Here is a 15,410-nt window from a genome sequence, read left to right as displayed (position 1 = left end):
CCCTGCTCGCCGCAACTAGAGAAAATCCATGCACAGCAACGAAGACCCAACGCAGCCAAAACAAAACAAAACAGAACAAAACAACAACAACAGCAACAACAACAACAAATATATATATAAAGTACAGCTACAATCACAGGCTTGCATCAAAGAGGCTCTTATTTTGAGGGGGAAAATGAAGGTACACATCTGGAAATGACTTGGAGGTGTTGAGATAGGGATGGACAAATAATCCTAAATTTATCTCCGTATCATTATGAGTTATTATGATAGTAAAACTGTCCTTCGTTTTTCTGTGTACAGGTCTGTTCGTTTTAAGACATGTATAGATTCCCGTAACCAGTACTATGATCAGGATAAAGAACAGACCATCACCCCCCAAACTCCCTTGTGCCAGCTCTGTTTTTAGTCACATTAAAATGTGGCTGTACAATATTGTGCTTATATTTAATGATTTAAAAAAACGTGGTGCCACTTTCTCTGGCCATCACAGTTTCTGATGAGAAACCAAGTCATTGGATTACCCTTCCTTATAGGTAATGGGTCATTTTTGTTTGGCTATTTTCAAGACTTTGTCTTTAGTTTTTTAGCAGTTTGATTATGATATATCTAGGCTTGTACTTCTTGGAGTTGGTTCTGTTAAGGGTTCATTGAGCTTCTTGGGTCTGTCTGTTTGTGTCTTTCAGCAAATTTGGGAAGTCTTCAACCATATTTTTTCACACACAAACAAAAGTAATTGTTTCGGATACCATTTGTTTGCCTGTCCAGATATTCTTTCCATATTTCTCTAGCCTGCTCTGTGCCCCAGAGGGGTGTCTTACATGGATCATATCATTGCCCAATGTCCCATGACTTCCTGTTAGGTTTGGCGAATAGGGAAAACTAACAAGAGGTAGAAATGGGTAGTTTGGGTACTTATTCCTCAGGATGCCTCACTGCAGAATCATCTCAGGCTGGCTGTGTTTCTCTGGGAAGGTGAGAGCTCAAATCAAGCACCATCTCCACCAGGTTTCTCTGTCTCTGGCTGAAACACAGTAATTGCTCCCCTTCCTCATTCTTTGGGTTTAGCTGATGATACGCACCCCTCCACCTTGGTCAGCAATCCTGGTATGACAAAATTCATACCAGGGAGTGGGGATCAGAGTCTCTCTTCCTTTCATCCTTCATTCCCAGGCATTTGGGCCTACAGTCCCAGGACCAGCCTCAAAGAGAGTCTGTTTTCAAGACCAGCAACTCTAGACCCAGACTGGCTGTTGGGAGTAGAACGAGCTTTGTAGGTTTGCTGTTGCCTCATTCTCCTCTGCCTCCCTCCAGCCAAGAGAAATACCCTAAGCAAGAAGCTGGGAGCAACAGCACGAGAGTTTATTATCATCATTGCTCAAGAGGGGACATGAAGCAGGCAGGATGGTGAAGGTGAGCAGGAAATGGACCAGAGAAGCTCTGATGGTTGGTGGTGCAGGGCAGTAGCTGTGGCCATGGGGGAAGGATAACTGGGGCCAGAGGAGAGCCTCTCTTCCTGGCCTGGTTCTTCTTCCACGAGGCAGATGCTGGGACACCCAGTCCAGTTGGAGCTCCAGACATGAGTCCTCTGGAGAAGCAGGGCTAATTTCACTCACTCCCAGCAGTTTCTTCCAAGGGAGGGTCTCTTTTCTAAGGGAAAGGGAGGGGGTGGGACAGCCCATGGGGGAGAGAAAGTATAAATGCTCTGCACCAGGGAAGCTTAGTTCTGGAGCCAATCAGATCCACCATCAGCCTCATGGTACCTGACGCAAAGAGCCCCAAGGTCCCACCACGTACATGGACTTCCCTAGCTTCCTAGTGTCTCTTTTTCAGATTTTTTTTTTTGATGTGGACCAATTTTTTTAAAGTCTTTATTGAATTTGTTACAATATTGCTTCTGTTTTATGTTTTGGTGTTTTGGCTGCGAGGCATGTGGGATCTTAGCTCCCTGACCAGGGATTGAACCAGCAGCACCCCATGCATTGGAAGGTGAAGTCTTAACCGCTGGATTGCCAGGGAAGTCCCTCACTAGGGTCTTTGGACTGGGTGTTACTTGGTCAGGGACAGGGGGTCTCTGGGCTGGGCCACTACTGGGGTGGAAAGACAGGAATGATGTCCCTTGACACTCACTGTAATGACACTTTTCTCCTCCCCAAACCATCTGCTCTCCATTCCTGTCTCCCCTGGACAGCACTGCTGCCCCAAATACACAGACACAAGCTTTAGGGACTCACCTCCTTAGATCGGTATTTTCTCCAGCAGCACAGACACAGGGGGACCAGAGATGCTAGAAGCAGCAGAGCCCAGACCCCCAACAGCATGGCACTGATGCTTATGAACAGGGCCTGGGGACAGAGGACCGAAGCTGTAGGCACCCAGAGTGACCGCTGCCATTTGTGGTCTGTCTTCACGCTGATCATGGCACAGGGTCACTCTCCACCCCATTCATCCCATCCCCAAGTCGGTAGCTTCCGGGGTGGGGGGAGGCTGAAGAAGGAGCCCGGGGTGGGAGTCAGTGGGTGTAGCATGCAGAGAGCGGCCAGTAACCCCTGTCACCGGGTCTCAGCGTCCTCATCTGAGCAGCGATGGGCTTGGGCTGTGGTCTGGTTCCCTGACAAGCCCAAGACTTGAACATGCATTTAACACCTTCGCAGCTCTTCACGTATTTGCAGTATTAGCTCATTTATTATGAGTTCAGTGTTTGTATTTCCCACAGATCTGTAACTCCCACAACCATAGGAACCGCTTCTGTTTCGCTCGCTGCCATGCTGTAGTGACGGCAGACGTGCTCGGGGCAGAGCAGGTCACGCCCTGTTTGGTGGACAGCCTCACTCTCCTCCACTGTCTGACCCTCCCCGCCCACCGCCTGCTGCCTTCCCCGGCCCGGCTACCTTCAGCATGTTCACATAGGAGGTGCACAGCTGCAGCCTTCCCTCGTCTGCACTCGGAGAGCTGGGGGCCCCGGTGGGCCTCCAGGAAGGGGAGACATCACAGATACCATTAAAGAGAAAATGGTGGTACTCATGGAAACTTGTAGCCCCAATGATGATGGCGGCTGTGGCCGTGGAGAAAGGTGCCAGGGTGAGCAGGGTCCTCAGCAGGGCCTGGTGAGGGCAGTGCGCAGAGACAGACCTTGGAGACTCAGTCTCTCTGGAGCCCATCCCGGGACGAAGAGCGGGAAGCCTAGTGGAGGGGGCGGGGGATGGGCGGCAGGCTGGGGGTGGCCTCCAGCTTCCGGGGCTGGTGTCAACCCCTCCCCGAACTCACCCAGTAGGTGCCGCCTCGTTTCTCATAAATGAAGGCGACAGCTGCAGCCAGCACAGCCTGGGGAGAGATTGAAGCAGCAGGGGTAGCTCAGGGCAGCCAAGCCCCGCCCCCCAGCAGCCTGCTTCTTTTTCCTTCCTCAACTCCCACAGGCAAAGCCAACCATCCTGCTGGCCTTTCCCCACAGCACCCCACGTGGACCCGAGGTTTTGAGCTGAGCTCTGTTGTCTTCAACGGTGAGGGTATTGAAGGCCCGAGGCTGCAGGACCCTCTATTTTAGGGACATCAAAATTGCTCATGGTCAAGCCGGGTGTAAGCCCCCCTTCCCTTCTCCAAAACCCTCTCTTTTTAAGCAACACCAGGTGCTTTATGAAAGCTCCAGGGCGATGGGGTGGAAGGTCCGGGGTGTTGGAGGAGCTCTCAGTACAGGATCAGCGTCCGCTGCCTCGGGGTGAGGGCAGGCGCTCGTTCCAACAGCGCTCAGCCTCCCACCCAGCGGGTCTTCCAGGACAGGAAGTCTGGTTGATGCCAAGGGAAAGATGGATCTGAATCCTGTTTGGCAGTTCTGTAGCTAATCTCAGTGCTTTCGGCTGTGGGGTGGATGAGGATCATTACTTTGGGCTCCTCTCTTAATCGATATGTGTGTTTTGCTCTTGTTCTGTGAGGGTGGGCAGGACAGAGGGCGCCTCTTTCCTGCTGTGATCCGCCCACCCATCTCCTGCTGCAGGTGGCACACGTCCATCTGCTGACATAGCTGCTGTTGTCCGGTGAGCCCCCCTGGACTTCCCCTGTGTGCAGGGCCTGCAGAGGGCAATGGGAAACCACCGGGGGGTTCATCTCCCTTGCACACACCCTCCAGCACGTTCCGCCTCCCTCCATCTCAGTGCAAGTGCCTGGAGATGAGCCCTGTCCTAGATCCTTAGCTGATCTGCCGCTGAAGGTGGGAGAAGTGGTGGGAGAAGCCCGGGGCAGGGACCCTGGAGAGCTGACCGGTGACCGTGGCCCTCCCAGCCCTTAGCTCAGCTAGTTTCCCGTCTGTAGAAGCCTGGTGTCAGCCTAGAGCTCTGGGAGTCTTTGCAAACAGTCTACATTCTGATGGGGTCGATGGTGGTGGTCTCTCACCTCTGATAGGGGGTCCCTCTGCCCACAGTCCTCCCACCCCACTCACCACAGCCCCTGTCCAGATGGGAGCTCCCGATCCAAGCAGCGTGGTGTAGTAGAAGATGAAGAGGAATCCCCCCAGGACCCCACTCAACACTCCCAGCACGGTCTGCACCACCTGAAAGATGAAAAACTTAAGAACCCGGATCCCGGGTTCCCAGGCCCAGTCTGCGCCTAAGCCTCAGGGGAGTTTTGAGGACTTTCCACTCCATGAAGTACAGGTTAGAACCCTATGAAAGGGAAAGAGAGAGAGAAGAAAGAGAGGGGGCACGAGAAGGGAGAGGACAGGAGGGGAGAGAAGGCGAGGGGAGGGGAGAGCTAGCCCACGCTGGGTCATGAGAGGATGAACTCCGGGTTCCACCAGCTGGGACTTTAAATGGTCAGGGGCTCCTCTGTACCCTTCAGCCCACAGCCCACCCTACCTACAGCTTTCGCTGAGAGGCCAGTAAGGGAAGGAAAGGCCAGAACTTGATCTCTAGGAAGAGCATAAGACTGGCTCAGCATCCCATTCAGAGAGAGGCTGGCTGGGAGAGTGTGCGGTCAGAGGAGGGGGCTTACCCTTCCCAGTCCGGGGAGCCTGGGCGCCCGTCCTCGCCCTGCTCACCCAGGAGGCCACCAGCAGCCGGCGGTGGCCCAGGGCACGTGGGGCTGCAGCAGGGGACACGTGCTCAGCAGAAGCTTGGCCAGAGCCGACTCCTGGTGGATGTGCACCTTGATGCAGGTGGGCTGGGGAGCCCCAGAGGCCACGTCCCCGCCATCTGCCACCTTCAAGCCGGTGGACACCCGCCTGGGAGGGAGGAAGGGGGCGCCACGGGGAAGAGTTGGCAGGAGGTTTGCACAGATTCCATGGGAGCTGGCGAGGCCCCTGGTCACAGTGCAGCATCTGGGACCTGCCTCGAGGGGTGTCATGTGAGGGATCCCTGCGTCTGCTGAGGCTGTGGCCACCGCTCAGCCCACTGGAGCCGCCCTCTTCACCCTAGACCTGCTGTCTCCCCATCCTCCACCCACGGCCTCAGAGTCTGGACCAAGCAGTGCCCTGGAGCCCTCACCTCTCTCCTTTCTGCTCCCAGCCCGCTTGTGTGATCACGGCCCTCACCCTGGCTCTCCCCTCTGCCTCTTCCCCTCCAGAGCCCTCAGGCTGCCGGACCGGACAGAGAGAGAGTCCTGGCTGCCTGTTGAACTACTGTTGCGGCAGTGGCTTCCCAGCTGAGCCCGGGGACCCACCCCCCGCCCCTACATATTTCCCTCTCCATCAATGGCTACTCAGCCCCATGCTGCCTGTTCAAACTGCGCCCCCCCAACCCTCTGCATGAAGTTGTGGGTGCAGATGGAGGCCAAAGGCCAGAAGGACTTGGCATCAAACGGGGACAAGGCTGTACCTGGCCTCCACTCCTGCCACCTTCCTGGATGCATATCCTCTACATGGTGGTTGGTCCTTCCCTCCCCAGCAAGTTCTGGGGGGCCTTTGAGGGGGCAGGGTGTGGACTCCTCTGGGGAGGCGCCCTGTGAGAAGGCTCTCTGGGAAAGGGCCGCCTGGGCTGAGGGTCAGCCTCACCTGCTCTCCTCAGGGACCGGCAGTCACGGTCAAGGGTGATAGGAGGGCTGGGGACGGCTGAGTGGGGGCTTAGAACCAGGCAGAAAGGGGAGGGGTTTGGTGGAGCTCCAGAAAGGGAAGGATGAGGCAACTTCTCAGCATACAGCTGGAGCAAAGGGCCCCTCCAGGGTTTTCTAGCTGCCAGGGGAGATCACTTGGCTCCGACGCTCTGGAGAGCACAGAGGAGACTGCAGAGCTGACCAGCCCTGGAAAATCCCCCATCCCCACCAGGGCAGGGGCTTTCTGAACAAGGACTTGCCCGTGCTGTGTGCACCCCAGTGTGTGTGCTGCATAGGGAGGAGCACGCCAGTGTGTGCGTGTTTGTGCGCTCTGCCTTCTCCGGCCAGCCTGATTATCTATTCAAGACCAACCCCCCGCCCCCAGAGGGGCCCCTATGGGCCAGCTTTTTTCTGGGAAGTCAAGATGCTGAAGGTCAAACCCTCATCACTCCACCCCTTCCTTCTGCTCTCTCCCACCCGCTGCCGGGTGCCTCAGCTCTGGGCAGCTCTGCTCTACTCGGCCGCTGGTTCCCAGAGGACAGCAGGTGAGCAGGGCCCTCAGGTGAGCAGTCCAGGTGACCCGTCCCAGGAGACTCTCAGTGCAGGACCCCTCTCTCTTTCTCTCGAGGAGTCTCCAAGACCGGTCCCCAAAGCCCCCATCCTGTCTCACAGGATGCCATTCTCTCCCCATTCCTGGTCCCTGTAGGACCTCCTTGGGAGGGAGGGATACACTAGATAGAGGACGTGACACTAGAAAAATGGCTAGGGAGGTCGGGGGCCCCGTGCCTGGCCGCGTCAGCTGGACTCTCCCTCCCCAGTGCCTCATATCTTTATTCTGAGGGTGGGGTGGCTGAGGCTCGGGTGGTTTCCTGGTGAGAGGTCCTTCAATAGCAAAGGCAGAAGGTGGAGGGCCCAGGGTGTAGCTGGGATGCTGGCCCTCTCTCCCCAGCTTCAGGGGCACAGGGAGGAGCTGGGCAGAGAAGAGTGTCCAAGGCAGCAGGGGAGAGCCCCACACCCTGGAGTTAGGGTGGCGTGAAAGGGGATCTTCATGGGGCTGGCCTGGCTCAGAGGAAGGGCAAGAATCTAGGTTGATCTGGGGATTGGAGCTGGGAGTGAGGCGAGAGGGGGAAGCAGTGGTATCCGGAGGGCTCAGAGGGAGCCGGAGCCCAAGGCACATTCTGGACTCTGTAATATGGTGCTGATTGCTGGGCCCCAAGGAAGATCTGGCCAGAATCCCGGCTGGGCTTCCTTGTGTGTCTGTGAACAGGTCTGAACCTCCTTGCACGTCTGCAGAATCGTCAAACACCTGTCCTTTATACTGCACGGAGGCCAGGTAGGTGAAGAGAGAGACTGCTCTGTAAAGTTCATACGATACAAATGGGAAGGCCTTAAACTTACTGCTCTTGCTGGTGTTTTTAGAATTGTTATTAATAACGCTATGATTTAAACAGTGATAAGCGGGATGCCCATGAGAACTACCTGGAGAGGATTTCCTTTGGAGCTAGGCAAGTTGATTCTAAAGTGCCTAAGGAGAAGTAATCTAGCAAAAGTGGCCATGAGGGGCTTCCCTGGTGGCGCAGTGGTCGAGAGTCCGCCTGCCGATGCAGGGGACACGGGTTCGTGCCCCGGTCCGGGAAGATCCCACATGCTGTGCAGCAGCTGGGCCCGTGAGCCATGGCCGCTGAGCCTGCGCGTCCAGAGCCTGTGCTCCGCAAAGGGAGAGGCCACAACGGTGAGAGGCCCGCGTACCGCAAGAAACAAAACAAACAAACACAAAACAAAAACAACAACAACAAAAAAAGTGGCCATGAAAGAAAAAAGTAACATGGGGGGGGGCGGGTCATGAAAGAGCTCAACTAAATATTAAACTCTATTCTCATTATTAAAATCACAGTAATGCTGCCTGACTCATCAGATCCACCAATGGGCAGAATATAAAGACTAAAACAGGCTTGGATTCCTACGGGAATTTTATTTTTGCTCAGGGGAGCATTTTAAATCAGTGGGAGAAAGATGATGTATTCTGTAAACAGAATATACTCTTTAGAAGTTAACCATCTGAAGAGAACAAACCAGAACCAACTTGGATCCATTTTTTCCAACTTACAAGATAAATTCCAGATGGCTCAACATTTAAGTGTGAAAACTGAAAACATAAAAGCACTTAGAAGAAAACATGGATGAATTATTATTTTATAATCTTGAAATGGGAAAGTCCCTTTTAAGTACAATATAAAACCCAGAAATCATAAAAAATGACTGAAACCTTTGATTATATAAAAATACAAATGAAGTCAAAACTAAATCACAAATTGAAAGCCTTATCTGTAACTCGAGTCACCGATGGTAATTTTTCAAATACACGAAGAACTCCCATAAAGACCAAAACAAAACAGGGTAACACGAGGAGTTCATAGGATATGAAAGGAAAGCTCGCAAAAGAAGAGGAAAAAGGCTCTTAAACGTATGAAAGATGACCAACCTCACTCATAATAAGAGAACTGATACTGGAGTAGTCACAGAAAGCAGACTGGTGGTTGCTTGGGGCCAAGGGTTGGAGGGCTTCCTGGGGAAGGGACTTTAGGGGACTTTTTGCAACATAGAAAAATGTTCCTGGGGAAGGGACTTTAGGGGAAGGGACTTTTTGCAACATAGAAAACTGTTCTGTATCTTGATTGTAGTTATGGTTGCACATAGGTACACATTTGTTAAAAGTCACTGAGATACACAATTAAAAGGGGGCATTTTATTGACTAAAAAGGATTAAAATCTACAACAGAATGTCATTTTTCCAAGAGACATTTGAAAAGATTAGAAAGTTTGCTGACACCTTCTGCTGGTCTTGGGGAGGAGCAGTGGATACTCTTGGAATTGCCCTTGCATGAGAATTGCATGGAAGTAGCTCCATGGAGGGAAATACCTTTTAAAATTACAAATACACATTCCCATTGACCTGCTGATTCCACATTGCTTGTAAGAAAGAAAATAGAGGTCCATAAATAGGGGACTGCTTAAAACAATTATGATGCATTCGTATAATGGAATACCATGCGGCCATAAAAACGAGTGAGGACGTATTTTATGGACTGATGTAGGATTATTATTTTATTTTTTTTGCGGTACGCGGGCCTCTCACCGCTGCGGCCTCTCCCGTTGCGGAGCACAGGCTCCGGACGCGCAGGCTCAGCGGCCATGGCTCACGGGCCCAGCCGCTCCGCGGCACGTGGGATCTTCCCGGACCGGGGCACGAACCCGTGTCCCCTGCATCGGCAGGCGGACTCTCGACCACTGCGCCACCAGGGAAGCCCGATGTAGGATGATTTTTAAAAGATGGTTCTGTGAACAAATCATTGTGCAGAAACTGTGTGTGCTATCCTGCCATTTGTGGGAAAAGAGGGAGAGAAAGAATATTTTTACATGTTTTTATATGCAAAAAAGTCATTGTAGGATATATTAGAAAATGATACTATTTTTCCACCTGGAAGACAACTAGCTGGCTAGGAGAGAAAGAGAGGAGAGTGGGTTTTAGCGGTATACCCTTTTTTATCTTTTGATTTTTTTTTAACCATATGAAAGTGTTACGTATAAATATGTACACTACGTTCCTGAAATAATTCAGATTCCTTTCTTTGTCAGTCCCAAGACCCAGACAAACTGTATCTGACCATTTTGGGAAGAGGTCCAAGAGTCTATATGGTGAAAACTCTAGAGGTGATTCAGATTTGCATCCCAGATTAAGGTCACTGTGACAGAGACTTCCCTGGTGGTCCAGTGGTTAAGACTCTGTGCTTCCAAGGCAGGGGGCATGGGTTTGATTCCTGGTTGGGGAACTAAGATCCCACATGCCGTGACTTGGCTTGACTCAAAGACTGTTTTCTCTCCCCGCACTCATGCCGTGTATTCCTTTTTCCCTTACTTAGATCTCAAACCTCACTTCTGTGCATCTCCCCAGCAGGCAGGATGACCCAAAACATGCTGGCTGTGAATGGAGTCGATGTGACCTCTACGCTGTCCCAGCCCACTCACATCGACATCCACATCCATCAGGAATCTGCTTTGGCACAACTGCTAAAAGCTGCGAGCTCCCTGATGGGGCGCCTGTCCCACCATCCTGCCAAGGCCAGCATAAGCTACGGACAGCTGGCACTAGGGGTAAGGGCGGGATGGAGAGGTGGGTTAGCAAGGTGACACAGAGGAGGGTAACGCTCCTTCTTCAGTACGATGCGGAAAAGGAGAGTGGGTTGAATCCCCATGAAAAGTCACTATTAGTATCCCATCTTGTTTGGGACAAGAACGTTTGGGAAGTTTCGCCACAGAGATTTAGATGGAAAGGAATAGTGGATCCCTCCTTTGGTGCAACGTGAGCAGTCCCAGCCAGAGCTGGGGGGTGGGCGGAAGGGTCCCTGGAGGCTGTTCATTCAGGTTGATCGAACCCACGTGGACAGAGGGCCTGCGATGCAAGGCAATATGATAGGCACTTTGGGGGAAAAACTTCAGAGAGAATATCTAGGCAATAACCTGAAGGTGCCCAGCGTCCATCAGAAGGGATCAGGCGACTACACTAATGCCTAAAATTAAAGGTAGCTCAGGTGACATCCTTGGGAGGCAGGATGGCGTCCTGCAGGGGTAGGCATCTGAGCCAGACCTTGAATGGAGAAGCAGCGTGTTTAGACAGATAGAGGTGGAAGATGGAAGAAAAGGAATTTCGGGTTAAAAGAATGGCAAGAAAGAGGGCAAAGAAGCCAGAAAGCATAGGACAAGTTCTGTCAGGGTACAGAGAATGGGACTCATGGCTGATTAGACTGGAAATACAGACCAGGGCCATATTGCTGAGAGCCTTGAGTGACAAGGTGAGGAGTCTGCTGTCCTGAATCAGCTTCGATAGTGGGAAGACTGTGGAGGGATTCCGAGCAGGTGCCTGAACTTCAGGCACCCTCACAGCCAGGCGGTGTCCAGGTAAGAAGCATGGAGGGTCTGCGCCTGCAACGTCACAGCAGAAATGAGGAGGAAAGAGAGGAGTCCAAATCCTTTGTGGATGGGGTTGCCATGACTTGGGAGTGAGTGGATGTAGAGTACAAGGGAGGAGAGGAGTCCGGGAAGATGCTGAGGTTTGGAGTGAAGGAGACCGGAAAATTGGAGCCCTGGAAGTCAGCGAGGCAGACGCTGAGGGTGTGCGTCGGGTCCGGAATTTGGACGCAATGAATCTGAGAAGCTGGCAGGACATGTAGGTGGTGACGTCCAAGAGGCTGTGATAGTTGGATCCTCCAGGAAGCAGACGCCGAGGGGGAGTTGGGTGTGCGAAAGGTTTATTGGGGTGTACCATCCATGCAATGAAAAGGGCAGGAGCAGGGCTGGGCAGGGGGAGACATCAGATCATGAGGCAGGGCTGACGAGGTCTGGGCCAGCCCAGTGGGGAGCTCGGGAGCAAAGACTGCCCATCACAGGAGTTCCGTGTTAGCTGAAAATGGCCCTTGAACCACTGCCTTGCTTAATCATTGGCTGGGTAGCCACCCCGAAAGACTGTACCCTCAGTTTGAAAGATGAAGGGACCTTGAAGGCGCTGACCACTGTAGGCTGTCAGCTAACCACTCTCCTTTCTTGAAGGAGGTCATCATGGCCCATCATGGATGATGGGCTTCCCAAGGGAAAATGAGGAGGAAAAAAAGGAGGAATCATCAGGTGGGATGACAAATTGTGGTATTCAGGTTGATCGAACCCACGTGGAAAAATGGGATTTAGAAAAGAATGAAGGATAAAAGGCTGGCAAGTCAGAGGGATGAGGGAGAACCAGGACGGGCTGCTTCACGGACGTTAAGGGAACAGAATTTCCAGAATCGGAGCTGCGGAGAAGTCAGGGCAGAGGAAGAGGAGAGGAAAGCCACCTAGGTGGGAGCTGGGTGGCTAGAGCAGGTGACTCATGGGAAGGGGTGTGGTTTTCCCCGTCTCTTGCAGGTGAGCCAGATACTGCTGGGGGCTATGAGCTGTGCCCTTGGAGGGCTTCTCTGCTTGGGGCCCTGGATCCAGCTGCGTGCCTCAGGCTGTGCCTTTTGGGCAGGGTTTGTGGTGAGTAAGAAAGGGGTTGTGAGCTCTGAGGGAGGCAACTGTTTATGGACAAGGAGAAAGAAAGTTCCTTTTGGACCTGGGTCAGGGATTTGGGGAAGAGACCACAGACCCAGAGTCCAAATGCTCTGTTATGAGGAGGCTGCCTTAGGGGGTGGGCAAAACCCTTCCACCCTCTGTTTTTCTCTTTAAGGCAAGGCTGGGAATAGCGGGGCAGTTGTAGGTGGAGTCCTGTCCATCTGCTAGGTTTCTTTGCCTGTTCCTTGGATCCTGCTTCAAATTGGCTGTTCTGGGGCCCTGTTGGGAGAAGTGTGACGGGAGATCATTTCAGGACAGCCAACTGGAGGACTTTTCTGGTGTCTTCTCTTCCCAGGCCATTGCAGCAGGAGTTGGGGCCATTGTCCATGAGAAACACCGTGGCAAACTTTCAGTGAGTCTGGGCATCCTCTGTGCCCCACATTGTCCTCTTCCCCCTCTTATGTCTCTGTTTTCCTGCCCTGTTTTTCTGTCTTCTCCCCTTTGGTTTCAAATATCCTAAGATCTTTCCTGGAGGGGTAGGGAGGGTTTCCTCAGCCAGGAAGCTGGGGAAGAGGAGACCGGTTTCAGGCCGGGACCCCACGGCTCTGCTATCCATAGAGGGAGTCTGCAGCCTGAACCTCTCTCTTCTAGGGCTGCATATCAAGTCTGCTCGCCCTGGCTGGCGTTGCCACGGCCGTGGCCGCCGTTGTCTTCTGTGTGAATAGTTTAACCTGGCAACTTGACTTCTATGACATCAGCTCCATGTATGACTCCTTAGTCCCTGACATCCCCACCTTTGGGTACGAACAGACTAGACGAAGCAATTCCTATTCATCGTGGAGGGAGGAGCGCTGCAGAAACTACATGCAAATGCTGACGGTGAGAAAGGAGAGTGTCTTCCAGGACGCCTCACAGCTGTGCATTGGGGAATTGGGGCACCTGAGGGCAGAGATGTAAGCTCTCTGAGTTTCGACCTCATCCGAGGTCTTTGGTTCAGGAGGTTTTAACTTAATCTGAAGCCATTGTTCAGATCCTCACGGCATGAAAATTCCCTGAATCAAAGGGGATGAGGACAAAGAGGAGACACTGAAGCGAGGATTTCTTGAACCACCCTTCCGTCTTTTCTGGTGTGTGGCTGTTATCAGTTATCTATCCCTGCATAACATACCACCCCAAGATGTACTGGCTTAACACTGCAATTTACTATTACTTCTCACATTCTGTGGGTTGACTAGGCTCACATGGGCAGTCCCATTGTCTCATGCAGCTGCAGTCAGGTGTCAGTTGAGGGTGAAGTCATCTAAGAGCTTGACTGGGCTGGACCGCTAAGATGACACACTCACACAGCAGGGAGCTCAGCTGGGGCTATGAGCCAGGGAGCCTACAACGGCTTCTCCATGTGGCTTGGGCTTCTCGTAGCCCAGCAACCAGGTTCCAACAGGGAGCATCCCACTGTGAGCATTTCAAGAGGTAGGAAATGGAAGCTGTCAGGCCAAATAAGGGCTACCCCATAATTGACCTAGTGTCACTTCTACTGTATTTTGTTGATCAAAGCATTACCAGGCCCTTCCAGATTCTAGGGGGTGGAGCAGTGGATCCCACCTCTTCACAGGGGAGAGGTAAGGTCACATTGCAGGCAAGCAGATGGGATGGAGTCAGTGGCTGCCCCCATAGTTGGAAGATGCAATCTGCTTTGGTGGGAAGTAGTTAGTTGGACAGGGTCTGATCCCTCCTGGGGTAGCAAGATGATAGTAACAGCAGAAGCAGAGGAGCAGACCCCTGACTGTAACTGTTTTCTTCCTTTATCTTCAGGATTTGTTCCTAGGAATCCGTGGTCTGCTCCTGGCCATCTGTGTCCTGCAGGTCATTGTATCCTTGGCTTACCTGGGTGTGGGTCTCCGACGCTTCTGTGGCCAGAGCTCCCGGGCCCTGGTGAGCTGTTAGGGAGGCACTAGGGAAGGAGCGGATCTGGTTGGTGGAGCTCTAGCGGTGGGAAGGACAACGGGGCAGGAACACTGCTGGGCAGGGCTCACGCTCCCCCTCACTCAGCCCGCTTCCTGTGCTTCGCTCTGCCCTTCACTTTCTGGGGAGCATGACCCCATCACTGTGTCCTGGGTTGAATTCCGCCTTCTGCCTCTGCGCCCTTGTTTGCTCTCATTTTCCCACGTTCCCCTCTTTCCCACGTCCTAGGTCTTGTCTAGCTCCCCTTCCTCCGTCACCTTTTCCTTTCCTCCTTTCATTTGTCTGATTTCCAGTTCTATGGAGCTAACTCTACTCTAACCTTTTCCTCCCAAGAATTGATTTTCCTCCTGTTTTTTTTTTTTTTGCAGGATGAAGAAGGGTCAGAGAAGAAGCTGTGGGGGGAGAATTCAGTGCCTCCCTCTCCCCACAAGCAGAAGAGCACAGCTGTTGTCCTGTGAGCAGCCAAAGACCCTGCCCGGACCCTGCATGTCCCCCCAGAGTAGCCCAGGGCCCCTCACTGCCCCGTCCCTCACACTCGCTTCCTTAGGCTGCCCCTCCTCTCGCCAACACCCTCACCCGCTGTTCCCACTCTAAGGTCCTCAATTCAGTGAACACGTGTTGTCACATTTTTCCCAATGCTGATTAAACAGAAACAACCACAAATGGCTGCCCCTCCTCTCGCCAACACCCTCACCCGCTGTTCCCACTCCAAGGTCCTCAATTCAGTGAACATGTGTTGTCACATTTTCCCCAATGCTGATTAAACAGAAACAACCACAAAAAATGATTTTGTGCAGAAAGGATGTAGTCTCCCTTTGTTGATATGCACGGTGCGTTGGTACACATGGAATTAAATGAGAGTTATGGATCACATGGAAACAAGGTCCCAGTAAGACTTAATTTACGTTCTGCTCTATATCCCAAGTGCAAAAACTCCTTTTCATGATTTCCTTCTGTTCAGTGTAAAGTGAAAATAACTCTTACATACTTAGAATCTTTTTACCTGCTAAGGTTTTCTTTAAGCATCTATAACTGATCGGTGGGCTTGACAGAACCATGTGAGACATGAAGCAAGATCATTTCCTCCCTCCCTCCCTTTCTTCCTTCCCTTCATCTTCCTCCCCCTCTGTCTCTTTCCTTCCTTCTTCCTTCCTTCCTCCCTCCTTCCCTTTCTTTTTTCTCTTTCTCCCCCATCTCTTTCTTTCTCTCTTGTTTTTTGCAGTAATTACTGTTGGTTCTCTCGCTATACACACACACACACACCCCTGTTATTCTTCAATTTCATTGTAAATGACACGATTGATTCGTTTTTCACTTTTAAATTTTTCTATGTACAATATAAGTATATAGAC

At 52.2% G+C, this 15,410-nt stretch overlaps 2 protein-coding genes across 2 annotated transcripts; one reads left to right on the top strand and one right to left on the bottom strand.

Moving 5' to 3' along the window:
- Nucleotides 1-1,608: 1,608 nt before the first annotated feature.
- On the bottom strand, nt 1,609-5,838 carry TMEM176A (transmembrane protein 176A). Its single transcript, XM_065883623.1, is given in 9 exon segments — nt 1,609-1,650; nt 2,235-2,345; nt 2,892-3,104; nt 3,268-3,324; nt 4,433-4,543; nt 5,030-5,070; nt 5,073-5,212; nt 5,475-5,563; nt 5,728-5,838. Coding segments are annotated over 9 exon segments (915 nt in total).
- Nucleotides 5,839-9,978: 4,140 nt separating this feature from the next.
- On the top strand, nt 9,979-14,516 carry TMEM176B (transmembrane protein 176B). Its single transcript, XM_065883986.1, has 6 exons — nt 9,979-10,170; nt 11,971-12,081; nt 12,452-12,508; nt 12,748-12,975; nt 13,909-14,028; nt 14,427-14,516. Exons 1-6 carry the CDS (start codon nt 9,979-9,981, stop codon nt 14,514-14,516), a joined length of 798 nt encoding a protein of 265 aa, XP_065740058.1.
- The last annotated feature ends 894 nt before the right edge of the window (nt 14,517-15,410 follow it).

The sequence above is a fragment of the Phocoena phocoena genome, chromosome 9 (genome assembly GCF_963924675.1).
Source record: "Phocoena phocoena chromosome 9, mPhoPho1.1, whole genome shotgun sequence".
Lineage (NCBI taxonomy): Eukaryota > Metazoa > Chordata > Mammalia > Artiodactyla > Phocoenidae > Phocoena > Phocoena phocoena.
The sequence above is the reverse complement of the archived record's forward strand: the minus strand, read 5'-3'. Positions and strand labels throughout refer to the sequence as shown.

What these genes read in the sequence shown, in the direction of transcription:
- TMEM176B (XM_065883986.1), top strand. Translation starts at nt 9,979, where the DNA reads ATGACCCAAAACATGCTGGCTGTGAATGGAGTCGATGTGACCTCTACG. An exon ending in CCTTTTGGGCAGGGTTTGTG is followed by an intron (nt 12,082 to 12,451) that starts GTGAGTAAGAAA and finishes TTCTCTTCCCAG; the next exon opens with GCCATTGCAGCAGGAGTTGG. An exon ending in ACTACATGCAAATGCTGACG is followed by an intron (nt 12,976 to 13,908) that starts GTGAGAAAGGAG and finishes CTTTATCTTCAG; the next exon opens with GATTTGTTCCTAGGAATCCG.